Source organism: Palaemon carinicauda, chromosome 45 (assembly GCF_036898095.1).
Source record: "Palaemon carinicauda isolate YSFRI2023 chromosome 45, ASM3689809v2, whole genome shotgun sequence".
Classification (NCBI taxonomy): domain Eukaryota; kingdom Metazoa; phylum Arthropoda; class Malacostraca; order Decapoda; family Palaemonidae; genus Palaemon; species Palaemon carinicauda.
In genome coordinates this window covers 39,079,065-39,094,906 of record NC_090769.1, presented here as the reverse complement: position 1 = coordinate 39,094,906, position 15,842 = coordinate 39,079,065, and the positions used below count along the sequence as shown (strand labels likewise).

Below are 15,842 nucleotides of genomic sequence, written 5' to 3'. Positions count from 1 at the left end.
ACCAGAGAACTCCCCCGAGAGGGAGTCTCAACGGAAGGAGAGACCGTGGGACTAAGCTCCTCCCTCGAAGTATGTTCGGAGGGGGAGACAGAGCCTTCCGCTACCGCAGCCACAGGAACGGGTGTTTGGCCAGACACACGGGATGTTTCCGACACAACAACGTCAACCACAGACAGAGGATCTATCTCTGCTGAGGTTGACGATTGTTCGGCGGCCGCACCCCGTTTGATCATGTCAAAATGGAGTTTTTATGATAAAACAAAGTTTTATGAATACTTACCTGGCAGTTATATATATATAGCTGAGTCTCCGACTGCGGCAGAATTTAATCGAAAATCGCAGCAACCGCCTTGTGGTGGTTGTGTGGTTAGATGGTTAACAACCCTTACAGGGTGGTACTTGGAATCATTCCCGTTTTCTGTTCCTCAGATTATCTTTGCCCGACCTGTCTCCTGAGGGGAGGTGGGTGGGCTTTAAAATATATATATAACTGCCAAGTAAGTATTCATAAAACTTTGTTTTATCATAAAAACTCCATTTTTATGAATAGAACTTACCTGGCAGTTATGTAGGCTATATATAGCTGATTCACACATTTGGAGGAGGGAAACAGACAGAAAAACATAGTTGGGGAAACAACAAAAGAGTTGTAGGAGAACAAACACCTTGATTCCTTACCTGCTAAGTTAGCTGACTTCAAAGGTAACTGCCTCTAGAGTCGCTTTCCCTTAGGAGTGTTCAGCCAGGAGTAGACCTGCTATGCTGCAAACAACTCAATCGAGTCTGTCAAAGGGGTAGGACCAACAACTTGACTAGACTTCAGAAACTACCTTCCCATATAATAAAAACCTGCAACCTTACTAAAGCTAACCACCTAACCTTGCAGAAATAGATATAAACTATCTATCTGGACTGAGGGAACCGTACCACAAGACGAGGATCTCAGACAACCATAAAAAACACAAACCCATATACAAGTACATAAACTAAGGTTGAGTGGGGGTAGTAACTCCTTTGCCTAATACAGAAGCCACAGCTACGTATGGGCCCAAGGTATAACACTTGTCATAGTCCACTCTTACCTCTCTGAGGTAATGAGAAGCGAAGACAGAGTTGCTCCTCCAGAACTTTGCGTCCATGATCTGCCTAACTGACATATTTTTCCGGTATGCCAGCAAAGCAGCAATGGCCCTTACTTCGTGAACCCGTACTTTTAACAGGGCGAAGTTTTCTTCCGGACAAAAGAGGTGGGCTTCCCTAATAGTTTCCCTCAGGAAAAAGGACAAAGCGTTCTTTGACAGGGGTTTTTGAGGATCCTTCACCGAACACCATAAGGAGTTGGAAGCACCCCTCACGCTCTTAGTGTGGGCCAAATAAGCCTTGAGAGCCCTAACCGGGCAGAGGAGGCTTTCCTGTTCCTGACCCACTAGATTCGTGAGGTTAGGGACTTCAAAAGTCCAGGGCCAGGGTTTCGAAGGGTTCTCATTCTTGGCGAGAAAGTCGAACCTCAAGGCACAAACCGCTCCATTTAGGGTGAAGCCTACACGCTTCTCGATTGCCTGGACCTCGCTGATCCTCCTGGCAGTCGCTAGAGACAAAAGGAAGAGGGTTTTCTTAGTCACATCTCGCAGAGAAGCTTGCGAGATAGGCTCAAACTTCCTGGAGCACAAAAACTTAAGCACCACATCCAGGTTCCAAGAAGGGGGTCTTAAATGCACCTGCTTCGTTGTCTAAAAAAGACCTAATGAGGTCCTGCTAGTCCTTATTCTGAGATAATTCTAAGCCTCTATGCCTAAAGACGGTTGAGAGCATGCTCCTGTATCCTTTAATGGTAGATACAGCCAGCTTAGCATCCTGCCTGAGGTACAAAAGAAAGTCTGCAATCTGGCTTAGAGAGGTAGAGGACGAGGAAACCTTGCGCCTCCTGCACCAAACTCTAAAGGTTTCCCACTTTGACTGGTAGACTCTATGTGAAGAGATCCTCCTTGCCCTGGCAATAGCTTTCGCCGCTTGTGCCGAAAAGCCTCGAGATCTAACGAGCTTCTCGACAGTCTGAAGGCAGTCAGATTGAGAGCGAGGGGGTTTTGGTGAAATCTCTCGAAGTGGGGTTGTCTGAGAAGATCTGGACTTGCCGGGAGTCTTCTTGGAAAGTCCATCAGCAACCCTACCACTTCGGTGAACCATTCCCTCGCAGGCCAGAATGGAGCCACTAGGATCATTCGTCCCGAATCGAGGAGAGCGAATTTCCTGACAACCAGATTGATGATCTTGAACGGGGGAAAGGCATACATGTCCAGCCCCGTCCAATCCATCAAGAAGGCATCCACTGCAACAGCTTCCTCGTCCGGGACTAGGGAGCAGTAGTTGGGGATCCTCTTGTTTAGACCGGAGGCGAAAAGGTCTATTACAGGTCTGCCCCACAACTTCCAGAGGCTCCGACAGACATGCGGGTTGAGAGTCCACTCTGTGGGAAGGACTTGTCCCCTCCTGCTGAGCATGTCTGCCCTGATGTTTCTCTGCCCTTGAACAAACCTTGTCAACAGCTGGGTCTCGTTCTCGTTCGCCCAAAGGAGAAGCTCTCTCGCAGTTGAGAACAGAGAGAGGGAGTGAGTTCCCCCTTGCTTCCTTATATACGCGAGAGCTGTGGTGTTGTCGGAATTGATCTCCACAGTCTTTCCTGACACCGAGGTTTTGAAGGCCTTGAGCCCTAACAAAATGGCCATCAATTCCTTCCTGTTGATATGCTAACTGATCTGACTCCCTTCCCAAATACCTGAGACCTCTTTGTTCCCTAGTGTTGCTCCCCAGCCTGACTCGGACGCGTCTGAGAATAACACTAGGTCGGGGTTCTTCTTGAACAAGGAGATCCCTTTTCCCAACAGAGCTGGGTCCAGCCACCACATTAAAAGATCCTTGATCTCTGTCGGAATGGGAAAAGAAAGAGTGTCCTCCTGGATCTTTCTGTTCCAAACCTTTGCGAGGAAGTGTTGCAGAGGCCTTAGGTGCAGTCTCTCCAAAGGGACAAACTGCTCCAGGGAGGATAGAGTTCCCAGCAGACTCATCCACTCCTTCGCTGAGCATTCCTGCTTCCTCAAAAAGTCTTTGACTTTGTCCAGGCACCTGGTCTGCCTCTCCTGGGAGGGAGAAGCCTGAAAAAGAACTGAATTCAGAACTATCCCCAAATAGAGAATAGTCTGATTCGGCTCGGTCTGAGACTTCCCCCAGTTGACGATGAGTCCCAGGTCCTGAGTCATCGTATAAGTCTTCATTAGGTCCTCCAGACATTTCTCTTTCAACTGTGACCGGATCAGCCAGTCGTCTAGATAGAAGGAGACCCTTATCCCCTCCTGGTGTAACCAGCCTGCCACATTCGCCATTAGTCTGATGAACACTTGGGGAGCTGTGCTGAGACCAAAGCAAAGTGCCCTAAACTGGAAGCACTTGCCCTGGAACACAAACCTCAGATATCTCCTCGAAGACGGATGAATGGGGACGTGAAAATAAGCTTCCTGCAGGTCGAGAGAAACCATCCAGTCTCCTGGACGAACTGCAGCCAGCACTGACTGAGTCGTCTCCATGGAGAACTTTGTTTTCTCCACGAAGGCGTTCAGAGAGCTGACATCTAGGACTGGTCTCCATCCACCCGAGTTCTTGGGAACCAGAAACAGGCGATTGTAAAAGCCTGGGGAGGCGAGGTCTTGAACCGGCTCTATTGCTCCCTTGACCAACATCAGGTCGACTAGCTCCAGAAGAGCCTCTCGTTTCCCCGCGTCGGTGTACTGAGCCACTAAGGCTAGGGGAGAGTCTGAGAGAGGTGGTTTCTTTAAAAAAGGGATCTTGTAACCTTCCTTGACGACTGAGAGGGACCAGGTGTCCGCCCCTCTCCTTTTCCAAGACTGCCAAAAACGAGACAGTCTTGCCCCTACTGGTGTCTGGAGGACTTCCATCTCATTTTTTGGACCGGGGCCTAAACGCACCCCTGCTGGTCCTTGGCCCTGAGTCTTGTTTTCTCCCCCTAAAATCCGCTCTCGAGGAGATCCTGCCCCGAAAGGGCTGTTGAAACCTCTTCTCCTCCTTCTTCAGAGGAGCAGGAGCAACAGGTAAGGTCTTTCTAGCCGACCGAGACAAAAGGTCCTGAGTAGCCTTCTGAGCCAGAGAAAGGGAGATACGGTATCTCTGACCAGAGCTTCAGGAAAAAGATGACGTGAGAAAGGGGCGTAAAGTAGCTCCGACTTCTGGGCAACAGTCACAGATCTAGAGGTGAAGGAGCACAAAATGGCCCTCTTCTTTAAGACCCCTGCTGAGAAAAGGGAAGCCAATTCATTAGCTCCATCCCTTAGAGCTTTGTCCATGCAGGACATGATACTCGTCAGGTCCTTCGTGTCCTCCAGGAGTTCAGACTTCCTGGCCAGAGTCCCAAGAGACCAGTCCAGGAAGCTGAAAACCTCGAAAACCTTGAAAATTCCCTTGACGAGGTGATCAAGCTCCGACATGGACCACATCACCTTGGCAGAGTTTAAAGCATGCCTTCTTGCCGAGTCCACAAGAGCCGAGAAGTCACCTTGGGAGGAGGCAGGCACTCCTAACCCCAAAGGTTCCCCTGTCTCATACCACATACCGGCCTTGGAAGCGAGCCGAGACGGTGGAAAAGAAAAGGTGGTCTTGACAGCTTGTCTCCATTCCTTCATCCAATCATCCACTTTAGCGAGAGCTTTCCTGGCCGAAATTGAAAGTTTCATTTTGATGAAGGACGAAGACTTAGTAGCTTTCTTCCTGGTAAATTGAGACTGAGGAGAATGAGGGGCCGAAGGTTGAAATTCCTCCCCATAAAGTTCCAAAAGAGAGCGAGAAAGAACCTTGTAATCACTAGAAGAGTCGGCAGGTTTTTCTTCCTCTTCCGAAATATCTTCGAGGTCCTGCTCAAGGATAACATCCCGAAGAGTTGGGCTGCCAGCAGTCTGGCAGCGAGAGCTATTTGAATCCTGGCGCCGAGCGCCGCTAACATCCAGTCGGCAAGAAGCGGTATCGTCACGATGACGAGAAGCGGTATCGTCACGATGACGAGAAGCAGTATCGTCACGATGACGAGAAACGGAAGCGTCCTGAAGATGCAGGCTGCCTTCGCCTTGAAAATGCAGACTCCATTCATCCTGTTTCCTAAGAAACGAGGCAGTAACGTCCTGGCGTTCTAAAGAGAAACGGAATCGTCACGGCGCCGAGAACGAGAGGCAGTATCGTCCTGGCGCCGGGAGAGGGGGGAAGGAAAATTCTGGCAGCATGCCGATGAAGAGGGTGTGCGTTGTTGTACGGCCGACGAAGTGCGCAGAGGTTTCTTGGGAGAGATACTAAAATCTCTCTTAGAAGAAGATCTCTTAACAGGCAAAGAGACGTCCTTACGTCTGACGGACTGAGAAGGGTGGCTGAAAGCTTCAACTAACGATGGAAGTTGTTCCTGCATAACAACCATGCAAGCTTTAGCAACCTCCGCTGGCTCTCGCTGTGCCGAAGACGGCAGTTGTCGTACGGCTTGACTGGGAGCGCTGGCAGAAGAAGTAGGGAGTCTAGCAGGATTAACTGGGCTAAGGACTCTCTGTTTCGCCCTTTTAACAGGAACAACATCGAAATCGTCTTCCGAAGGATCAGGGTCTCGGCTACTCGAACCGGGAGAGGGAGAGCGAGACTGCACGTCCCGGTTCCACCCTCTCTTCATAGGTCTTGATTCGTAACGCCAATTACGTCTGGGAGAACGATCAGGCGAAGACACATACGTATCCGACACGCCTTTCCTACGGCGGTCAAGAGCAGCCTGGGAGATCGCAACAGGACTGTCTGAGGCGACGACTGACCGAGGATAAGCACCTCTCACCCCCTTTCGGCTTTCGACGTACCTTCTCCCTTGGTCCTAGGAGATTGGTAGAGGTCTAGACCTAGGGGTATGACAGATTCGATCAGTCGCCACCTCCACTGCACTTTCACAAGCACTAATTTCACCTACACCCTTACCTTTAAAGGCCTCCAACTGTGCTTTAATGGCCTCCAATTCAGCAGCTAATTTAGCATACCCAGGGTCATCCGTAGGCACAGATCCTGTAGAAGGGGCAGGAGTCACTACATTCGGGGAAGGAATAACTTCCAAAGGGGTTACAAGCAAAGGGTCAATTGATAAATCTAAGCTAGGCTCACTAGCAGACTTTGACTTTGATTTAGCTCTTCTAACTCTATCAATCTCAAGTTTGCGCACATAGCGCTTCATAGCTAACCAATTATCATCACTTAAAACCTCGCATTCCTTGCACTTATTATCTAAAGCACATTCAAACCCCCTGCAACCCATACAGATAGTGTGAGGGTCAACCGAAACTTTCGGCAACCTCACCTTGCCAATATCATTCGCACAAATACGATAATGAATTTTCTCACTCATGATAATAAAGGAAAAAAGACAAAAAAACAAAAAACAACACGATTGCCAAATCCCAACACAGTGTACTTCACCAAAAACGAAGCCCAAAAAGGAGATAAAGGGAAAGCGATCCGAAAAAACTCTGAAAGGCGGACCAACGATGTTGTCGATCCGGCCGGCAGAGATAATCTGAGGAACAGAAAACGGGAATGATTCCAAGTACCACCCTGTAAGGGTTGTTAACCATCCAACCACACAACCACCACAAGGCGGTTGCCGCGATTTTCGATTAAATTCTGCCGCAGTCGGAGACTCAGCTATATATATATATAACTGCCAGGTAAGTTCTATTCATAAAACAGAGCTTCCTTGGAGGGTGAACCCTGCAGCCCCAAGGAAGCCCAAAGCTGAAAAAGATCATTGTTAGAAACAACCACCTCCTCCGAGGGGGCAGGGGCAGCCGCCTCGCTATAGGAGGCAACGACCTCTCCCTCACCACGGGATCGGTTAATGACATCAACAACATTACGGCCTACGCTACCGTTCGCCGGCCTCTCGGAAGAGGCCGCCCGAGCGGGAGCTTCGGAGGAGGAATGGGCGGCGGAAGAAGAAGACCTGGGATTTTCTCTCTTCCGAGAAGCCTCGGAAGGAGAAAGATCCCTTTTAGCCTTCATCTTACGTCGCCGGGCAAACCTCTCCCACTGGGAGGCAGACCACTCCCTACACTCAATGCACAAATTAGACCTATCACACCGATGGCCCCTACACTGAGGGCATAAGGAGTGAGGATCCGTTTCCACGGCCGACATAAAGGTCCCACAAGGGCTGCCGGGAAGTCCAGGGCACGTACGCATAAGGAGTTAATAGAGGCCAACTTCACACACACACTGAAAAGAAAAAGCAAACAAGTTTATGACAGTCAACAAAGAGGAGAGCTCTGACAGGTCTGTCGTCTCTCCGAGCCAAAAGTAAAGAGAGCTAATTCACCGGTGTGTGTGAGGGGGAGGGGCAGCCGGCTACCCTTCCCTACCCCCCCGCTAACTAGCGTTGGGGTAGGAAACCCTCGTTAAAACTTTATGGCTCGTCATTCAGCTAAGCCGAAGTAATTACCCTATGTAAATAGCGTGGTTTGTAATCAGTTACGGAACAAATACAAATTACTTAAAAATTTTGTAATTCGTTCTTACACGTAAATAAGCTATCGTCCATTGAGACACCCATCCTTAGAACAAAGGGAGTCCCTATGAACCAAAAATTTGGCTTGTTGAACACTTCCCTGGATATATCAGAGCTCCTGGCCCTGTCTAGGGGCAAAGATGATGACTTCTATACACCTCCTATAGGCCTGAGCACAAAGATATCACAATTATCAGGGTTTTTTAATAGCTAATAGAGTCCTTTCAATGACGTCACTGGGAATCGCCGGCGGCCATGCTGGAGGACATACAAAGCGAAAACATGGCAGCTGCTACAGTGAATATGGACAATGAGAGCGACTTTGTCAAACAATTGTCGGGTGATGATAAGCATTTTTACAAGCAGAAACTTGATCTAATTGATGGCCTAGATCCATACCAGATGCAGAATTCATTCAGTCAAAATATTGAGGATTTTCCCAGTATTTCATACATTGATATGGTGAACTACTTGGTACTGTCGGCAAACCCGAACATGAGTGGGCATACATTTCCATTGAATAATCTGCTTCCAGAATTTGTTGTTTTTCCCTTTAATGCTTTTAAGTCCAAAATTAGATAAACACTGGGCCAATGAAGATAGTGTTTATAATTATAAAGTTAATATTGATCATTTAGCCTTACCTTGTGTATTATAATTTTTGATTGCCAAAATGTATGTAAAAGTTTTGCATTATAATGTCAAATCTTTATCAGTTCATGCCTAACCATTGTGTTTGTGTTTGGTTACAAATGTTATAATTTCTTATATACATATAAACATATGATGGACAAACTCTATTGTAATGCTCTTGGATGATCGTTTTGCCTCCTTGCAATTAAATGCGCAAGTTTAATTATTTTTTCGATGTTTCATATATAAGCTGAAGACCCCTTCGGGTTAAACTAGCTTTCAGATATTATTATTTATAATCAATGTTTATTCATCACATAGGCCTGTATGTCTGCACAATTTAATACACAAATTAAAATAAATATAAATATACACTTAATTATATATAGGCATGAGCACCTTGACGAAATAGAGACCTAGGTAAGTAGCCTTTGTTAATATAGCCAATAAGGGCGCTTTTAATTTTTGTTTTGAAAATCTGAGATGCCCCTTTGATGTTTAAAAATTGAGATGCCCCTCCCCCACACACACTACACACTGAACTGACGATGATACTTGTGAAGTCACCCATGCGATGGGATATAGCATGTTTACACAGGAATAATGATACTTTTAGGGCCTAGCCGAGACTGACCTGATATGAAATGATCAGAACAGATACGTGCGTAGGGTAGTGAGGATTCACGTAGATCTGTCCGTGATATTCTGGTCAACCACGAGTCACGTCTGTGCTTGGATAATTCTTCTGTATCTTTGTCCTGATTCTGAAAAACTGCCGGTATGCGGTAGAAACTCTTGTCATCTCTTTGTCCTCGATTCCCACAGCCAACAATAGCGCAAAAACTGGGCATTGTGTGAATGTGAATGTGATGAGATGGCTAAATATTCAACAGTTTAACCATAGCTATTCACTGAGCGCGTCTTTGTTTGTCCTCCAAGATGGCGGACGGGAGTTTGATGACGTATAATGAAAGGACTCTATAGGGAAGACTGGTGAAAAAAAGAATGAAGGTAGTTAGCTAGCTACAAAAGGTTCACCGACAGTTTTGCATATATGTATTATGCCAAAACATTTTAATAGTTTCATTTCGTTTCAAACCATGCTCATAGGTTAATATTATTTCTGGGTCTTCTTCCCTGTAAATAGCATTTAATTCAATTTTTTTTCCAAGATTCCACATCAAGTTGAATTATTTTAATTCTTTGCAGAGTTGAATCCCTTCCAGTTCCAGTGGTTTATTAACTGTTATTTTCTTTTATTATTTGTTTTCTGGTATTCCTGGCAACTGCCATGGTATGCTTTGATGTTGAGGTCAACCCTTGTGGATTTGCAAAATGGGAGAATTAGAGAAATCTGAGAAGCTTTGTAGTGAGGTGTGTATTTCTTCACCTAATTGATCCTGTGTTTCTTGCAAATTACTTATGTGTCCTAAAGGAAGAATTGGTGAGTATGAGTCTGAATTAAGTTAATTTTTGAGTGTAAAGCCTTCATCTGATGAGTTGTATGAACTTTGTGCCATACTTTCTTCCAATTATGTGCAATCTTGCATATCGTGTTGTATATCCTAAGTTGTTTAAAATTCTTTTGCTTTGTCTGTGCGGTTCTTTTCTTCTATTCCTTTCTATGGTCCTTGCTATCATGTTTATTGTTTCTATAGAGAATTATATTGCTGATAACTTATCTCCCAACGTATGTAACGTATGACAACTGACGTAAGTATGATGCCTCTGTATTTATTGCGACGTCAGATCTCTATTTTTTTTTTTTTTTTTTGCTATTTTCATCAACACTCCTAGCTCCCATTCATCGGGTTTTGCCTCTTCACGCAACATCCTACAAAATAATTTTGCAAGTATTCTCGGAGTCACTTCCTTTTCACCCAATATTTTCTTAGCAGTTATTCTATTGTATTCTGGGGCTTTAAATCTCTTTAGTTTTTTAATGATAGCTTTGACTTCGAAACAAACTTAATTCATTCATGGGCACATCAAGGTCTTCCGTAACTTCATGTATATCAATAATTATTCCCTTCATATCTCCTATTCATGACCTCACTAAAGTGTTCCATCTGACGTTCCCTTTCTTCATCTCCTCTTGTTATCACAGAACCATCTATCTTTTTGATGGGTTTATGTTTCTTCTTCTTTGCCCCAATCGAGATTTCTTTAATAAATCTATGAGCAATTCTCGCACCATAGCCACTCCCTGAATTCATAGGTTTGTCAGCCTCATCTGCTTTCTTGTCTAAATATGTAAAAAGCACCCAGAGAGAATAAAATAGCTCCTTGAGAAAATAAAATAGCGCACGGAGAAAATAAAATAGCACACGGAGAAAATAAAATAGTGCCCAGAATAAATTTGACAGAATTATAAATAACAGTATGTTCCATCGTTTTCTTATATACGTAATCTTAGTAAAATCTTGGATTTGTATATAGTATTATAGATTTTAGTACGAGAAGGAATGAACAATACTTGCAAATTTTCAGGCACAGGTGATCTGTTGAAGGCTCTTATGAATGCAGGCAAAGACCCTTTACTCACGAACATTCCAAGAGGAATTAAAAAGAATGTTGGATATATTACTGACAATGCCAACAATAGAAAGAGAGAAGCTGAAGGGAAAAATAGAAAATACGTTGATGATTATGGAGTGTGGGGAGAGGTTTCCTTAAAAACTCAAAGATTTCTACACACAGATGGAAAATTTTAGTATGTTGATCTGCAAAAAAAAAAAAAAAAAAAATGACTTTATAAAAACGGTAAAGAACATCAGAGTTCCTTTGAATCCACAACAAAATCCAGCAGAAGTTTTAGTCTTGAAACGAGTCTACACCAAGTTAAAGAGATGCCCTGAATAGAGACGAATATAATGGATATAAATGATGCCGTTATATTTCAGTGATTCTTTGTTACTCGGGTATCATTATGATGTATATGAAATAAATCATTTGAACATAAACTAACCTAACTTAACCTAACCTAACCTAAAAAATAGTATTGGGGTTATAATGGAAATTAGTGTTGGGGCAATAACAGTTAAGTACCCAGACCTTTAACTCCCAGGCGCCTTCTATTTCCCCCGGGCGCTTTTAAGTGTGAGCCCTATATTTGAAGGTGTTTTGAAAGTAACTGATGACAATAACTACAGCAAAGCCATAGCTTTTCAGTTATGGAAGTCAACCCACCATAGATATTCGCCAGGAATCATTATCAAAAACGTTCAAAACACCACAAAATACATTAAAATCCAGTCTTATTTTCTACTTTAGGTTTAGTCTCCTTCTATAATTTTACCTGAAACTATAATCTTACCTGAAAAGTAATTAGCCCATGTATATGAAGAGTAATTAAAAAATTACCGAGTAATTAAAGTGTCATATAATTAACTTTCCTGTTTTTAACCTTGAAGACTTACCTCAGGTGGTCCAACAATCACTATCTTCACTTTACTGTGCATTTTTTTAGTTGCAGGTAAAGTGTCACTTTTCACTCACTTGAATAATCGCAGCAAGAATGTTTTCCATTAAAATCTACCTCACAGAGTAGATAATTTGATATTTTATAGTGTAACAAAATTGAAATAAATTCATATAGCCTATTTATGTACTATTGTTATATATTATTTATATATTCCTTTTTCATAGAACAAATTACACTTATTAAATAGAAATATCATCCTTCTAGATTATTTACATATTTTGATGCGTGGACTTTTAAAGGTTTTGTTTACTCCTAGCTCCAGCTTTCTGAGTCCTCGTTGCTCTCTTCACAGCACGATGGTTGTGGGCACACTACTAGAAGCGTAGAAGGTGCAAAGCGTTGCAATCTGCCGAAAATTCATTGTCATAAGTTACCTCCTACACAGACAGCACAGCATGTACACGTTTACTTCTAAGTTCCAGGGTCTGTCTAATATATTAGGCAACACATTTGGTTGGTGTTTCTAAAATCCCTAATTTAATAACATTGCTTTTAAATTGTCTTAATTCATTACAGTTAAACATATGCTCAGTTGTATCATCTGCCTTACTACTAAATATACAAAGCCTATCCTTTTTATTTCTGTTTCTATAATTCTCTTTTGATTCTATCATATTAAACCTTGATTTCATAGCTATTACTGCTTCATTGGTGTTAAGTTCTCCTATGTAATCTATTCAGCCATTACTATTTACAAACCTCAGTTTGGTCATTTGTTTTTTTCTTCTATTTTTCTTTTAAGTTCTTTTGCCATTTTACTTTTTATTTATTTCTTGAGTTCTTATTTTTCCTACTTTCTTACTTCTTCAATTTTAACACCATATTGTTTTGCATATTTCTATAATACTTTTTTCCCCAGCATTCTCCATATGGTTTTATTATTTGGCCTTCCATTATCGCCTTAACTATTCGTTTATCATCTGATGTTATGAAAAAAAACATTACCTTTATTCTATTCTCAACTGGTCATATTCCTGTCTCTGCTATCAACCCCCAATAAGGTGTGGTAGCATCCTGTTCAAACATTCCTTTCATAATTTTGTACTGTATACCCTGTAGTTCTTTCTTTTCTTTTTCTTTCATTACACAACATTGTAGGTACTACTATTGTCTCATAGAGCTTTATTCTCACAACAAATGCCAAATCTCTACCCAGTTACTGTCTCCATAGTTCCTAACTTCTTGCACCATGTACTTTATTTTTGTTTCCCTTTTACTTATGTTGAGACTATGATTTCTCATTTCTGAGTACCATTCTCCTAAGTATCTATATTCCTCAAGTGTTTCTATGCTTCAATCTATAACCTCTCCATCAACCATTTTAACCTCTTATTTTTTGTGTCTTATTAATAACACCGCTGACTTCTGTGGATTAGTGCTAAACGTTAATTTCCTTAGTTCTTCCAAACTGCGGCAGTTGCTTATAGTTCTTTCTACTTTGTATGCATTGTTGCTGGGAAACATTACATCACCTACATAAATCAGGGTTTCTATTCTAATGTTTATAATCAGGGTTACCATCGTCTCATTTATAGAATTAACTTTGCTCATGACAATTGAACATAATTTTGGTCCAAACACTGTTCCCTGACTTACATTTCCTTCTATATTGATTTCTTCTGTATATCCGACAGGACTTGATTATTGCGACAGATTTCTCATTTAGTTTATGTCATCTTCCCTTGTTCCTGGTTCCTAACTACTCACTCTGCATATTTAATCTTCCATTCATTACAAGAATTGCCTTATCCAGATCCATTTCTCTTATATAAGGCTGTGGACTCTTATTATTTTGTATCCCTTTCTTCTTTTCTTCATTAGTTTCCTCTATCTTTTCCATAATTATTTTCTTAATTTTTTTTCAGGGTCCTTTCCCCCAATTTCTTATTTCTTTTATTTCTATTCCATATTTTCAATAAATTTCTTCAATGCTGTTATTCCAACATTTTCCATAAGGGCTCTTCAACTGATCCTCAATTCTCTCTGACTAGTCTCTTTTAATCAGAGTTTATGATGCTATGCAAAAGCATTGATTTGATTTTTTTTATTCTACTGGCCATATTCCTGTTTCTACAAGGATGTCCCAATATGGAGTACTTGCAGGTTCTTCATACATATTTCCTATCATTCTAAAAGGTTTTCCAGATCTATCTCTTATTTCACTCAAGGTCTCCACATTAGCAAATATTGTTGATGTTACTACTGTTTCATATATTCTTCTTTCTCACATCCAATGCCAATTTTCCTACTTTTCTCATGTCTCTATATTTTCGTATTTCCTGGGTCATATACACGACCCTTTGGCAGTTTTTACTGATACTCAAGTCTTTATGTCCTTTCTAAGTGTAACATTCTCCCAGATACTTATATTCTTTAACTAAACCTACTGGCCCAATTTTCACTTCAATTCTTTGATGTCGGGGAAGGGATTTGCCTTTTCATCGGTACCTCCTTAGAATTTTTCTTTATCCTTGTTCTTTTATTCTATTTTTATTTTTTATTTTTCTACAATTTATATATACATATATATATATATATATATATATATATATATATAGAAATGTATATATATATATATATATATATATATATATATATATATATATATATATATATATATATATATGTGTGTGTGTGTGTGTGTGTGTGTGTGTGTGTGTGTAGACTTTTTCTTTTTTCTATTAATTCTTCATTAAATAAAACGTTTCCTAATATCTTCTTTTCCTGTTCATATAGTTGCTGTAATCCTTTTATTTTTCTTGTCTCTTCGCTGAGGATTTGACAGCCAAGTAAGAAATGTGCGAGGTCTTCTATCTATGTTCCCCTCAGCTTATAATCTAGGCCTACACTTCCTCCTCCATGCCTTTTTCTATCATTTAATCTTAGGCAATTGTCCCTAGCTCTATACATAATAAGTGAATCTCTTTTTTTTATCATAAAACATTTCTTCTCCTACTTGACCTTTTTCTTGTACATACATTTCTAAATTACTTTTTTCTTTAATCTCTTCCCTCCAAATTTCACTATCTACTCTAATTTTGGCCTTGATTTCTTCCCTCCCCATTCTCCTGAAAGTTCTATTAGTGGGCTTCTTTAGTGCAAAATTTAGGGGGAAGCGTTACAAGTCGGACAAAATTATCAAACTTTCAGAGATGATAATTGGAGAATATACGATAAATGTTTTAGATGACTCCAACTGAAATATCCTTTAATATGAATTTTAAGGCCGTATTTCAAAATGACCACCTCCAGAATAAAGTATTCGCATCTTTTAAACAAATTTGTTTGGAAATTGGAATTCAACACTGTATCAACATAATTTACATACAAATTTACTCATTACCTTAAAGACGGTTTATATTATTTATCAAGTAAGAGCGGTTGAAGACTGTCTTTCCACAGTAATGCAGCCGATGTTCTGAAAAGGAAGTTCCTGTTTATTTTTTTTATTCTTTTATTTTTTTTTATTTATTTATTTTTTTTTTTTGCCACAAAAGCTGCCCCAAGAGTTCAATATAATAAACTACAGTACAACGCCAAGGCAAGAAATGCAAGACAGGTTCAGGAGGATAATGCAGTCAAATGAGACAATAAAAAAGGCAGGCACAAAACTTATCCGCAGTCAATAGTAGCTGCCTTTTGTGCTCAACAACCACAGACATAATTAATTGCGTGCTGAAAAATCACTAATATTAATGATACTCACTTTAGAAGAGACATATTCTTGCCCGTAATTCATCAGGTGATTAGGTTGCTATGGAGACCAGATAGCATTTTATATGTTTAACGGACTATAGAGACTGACATCGAGCCTATTACAGACAAAGCAATCATGATGATACTGTTAACAACAAAGTGGCAAAGATCACAGCCTTGGTTGAAACTGTAAATAAAATAGCAACTAATTTCAGACGATTTGATCTCCAAATTTTACTTAACCTAGCCATTGTCTAATTTTTTTTTTTATTCTTTCATTAAACTCAAATTCTAAAGATCCGGTATTAGAGATCGTAGTTCCTAAATATTTAAATAATACCACCTCATTAATCCTTTCTCCTTCCAATGATATTTCATCTTCCATTGCATATTCCATTCTCATCATCTCTGTCTTTCTTCCATTTATCTTGAGCTCAACCTCATGTGATA

General features: G+C 41.2%; 1 protein-coding gene across 1 annotated transcript in view; it reads right to left on the bottom strand.

Annotated features, from left to right (window-relative positions):
* LOC137634613 (intraflagellar transport protein 22 homolog) overlaps positions 1 to 11,788 on the bottom strand; it is a 172,558-nt gene extending 160,770 nt beyond the window's left edge. Inside the window, exon 1 of the mRNA XM_068367076.1 lies at positions 11,632 to 11,788. Within this exon, the coding sequence (XP_068223177.1) occupies positions 11,632 to 11,673 (42 nt within the window). The 5' untranslated portion in view covers positions 11,674 to 11,788. The remainder of the gene's footprint in view (positions 1 to 11,631) is intronic.
* Between the last annotated feature and the right edge of the window lie 4,054 nt (positions 11,789 to 15,842).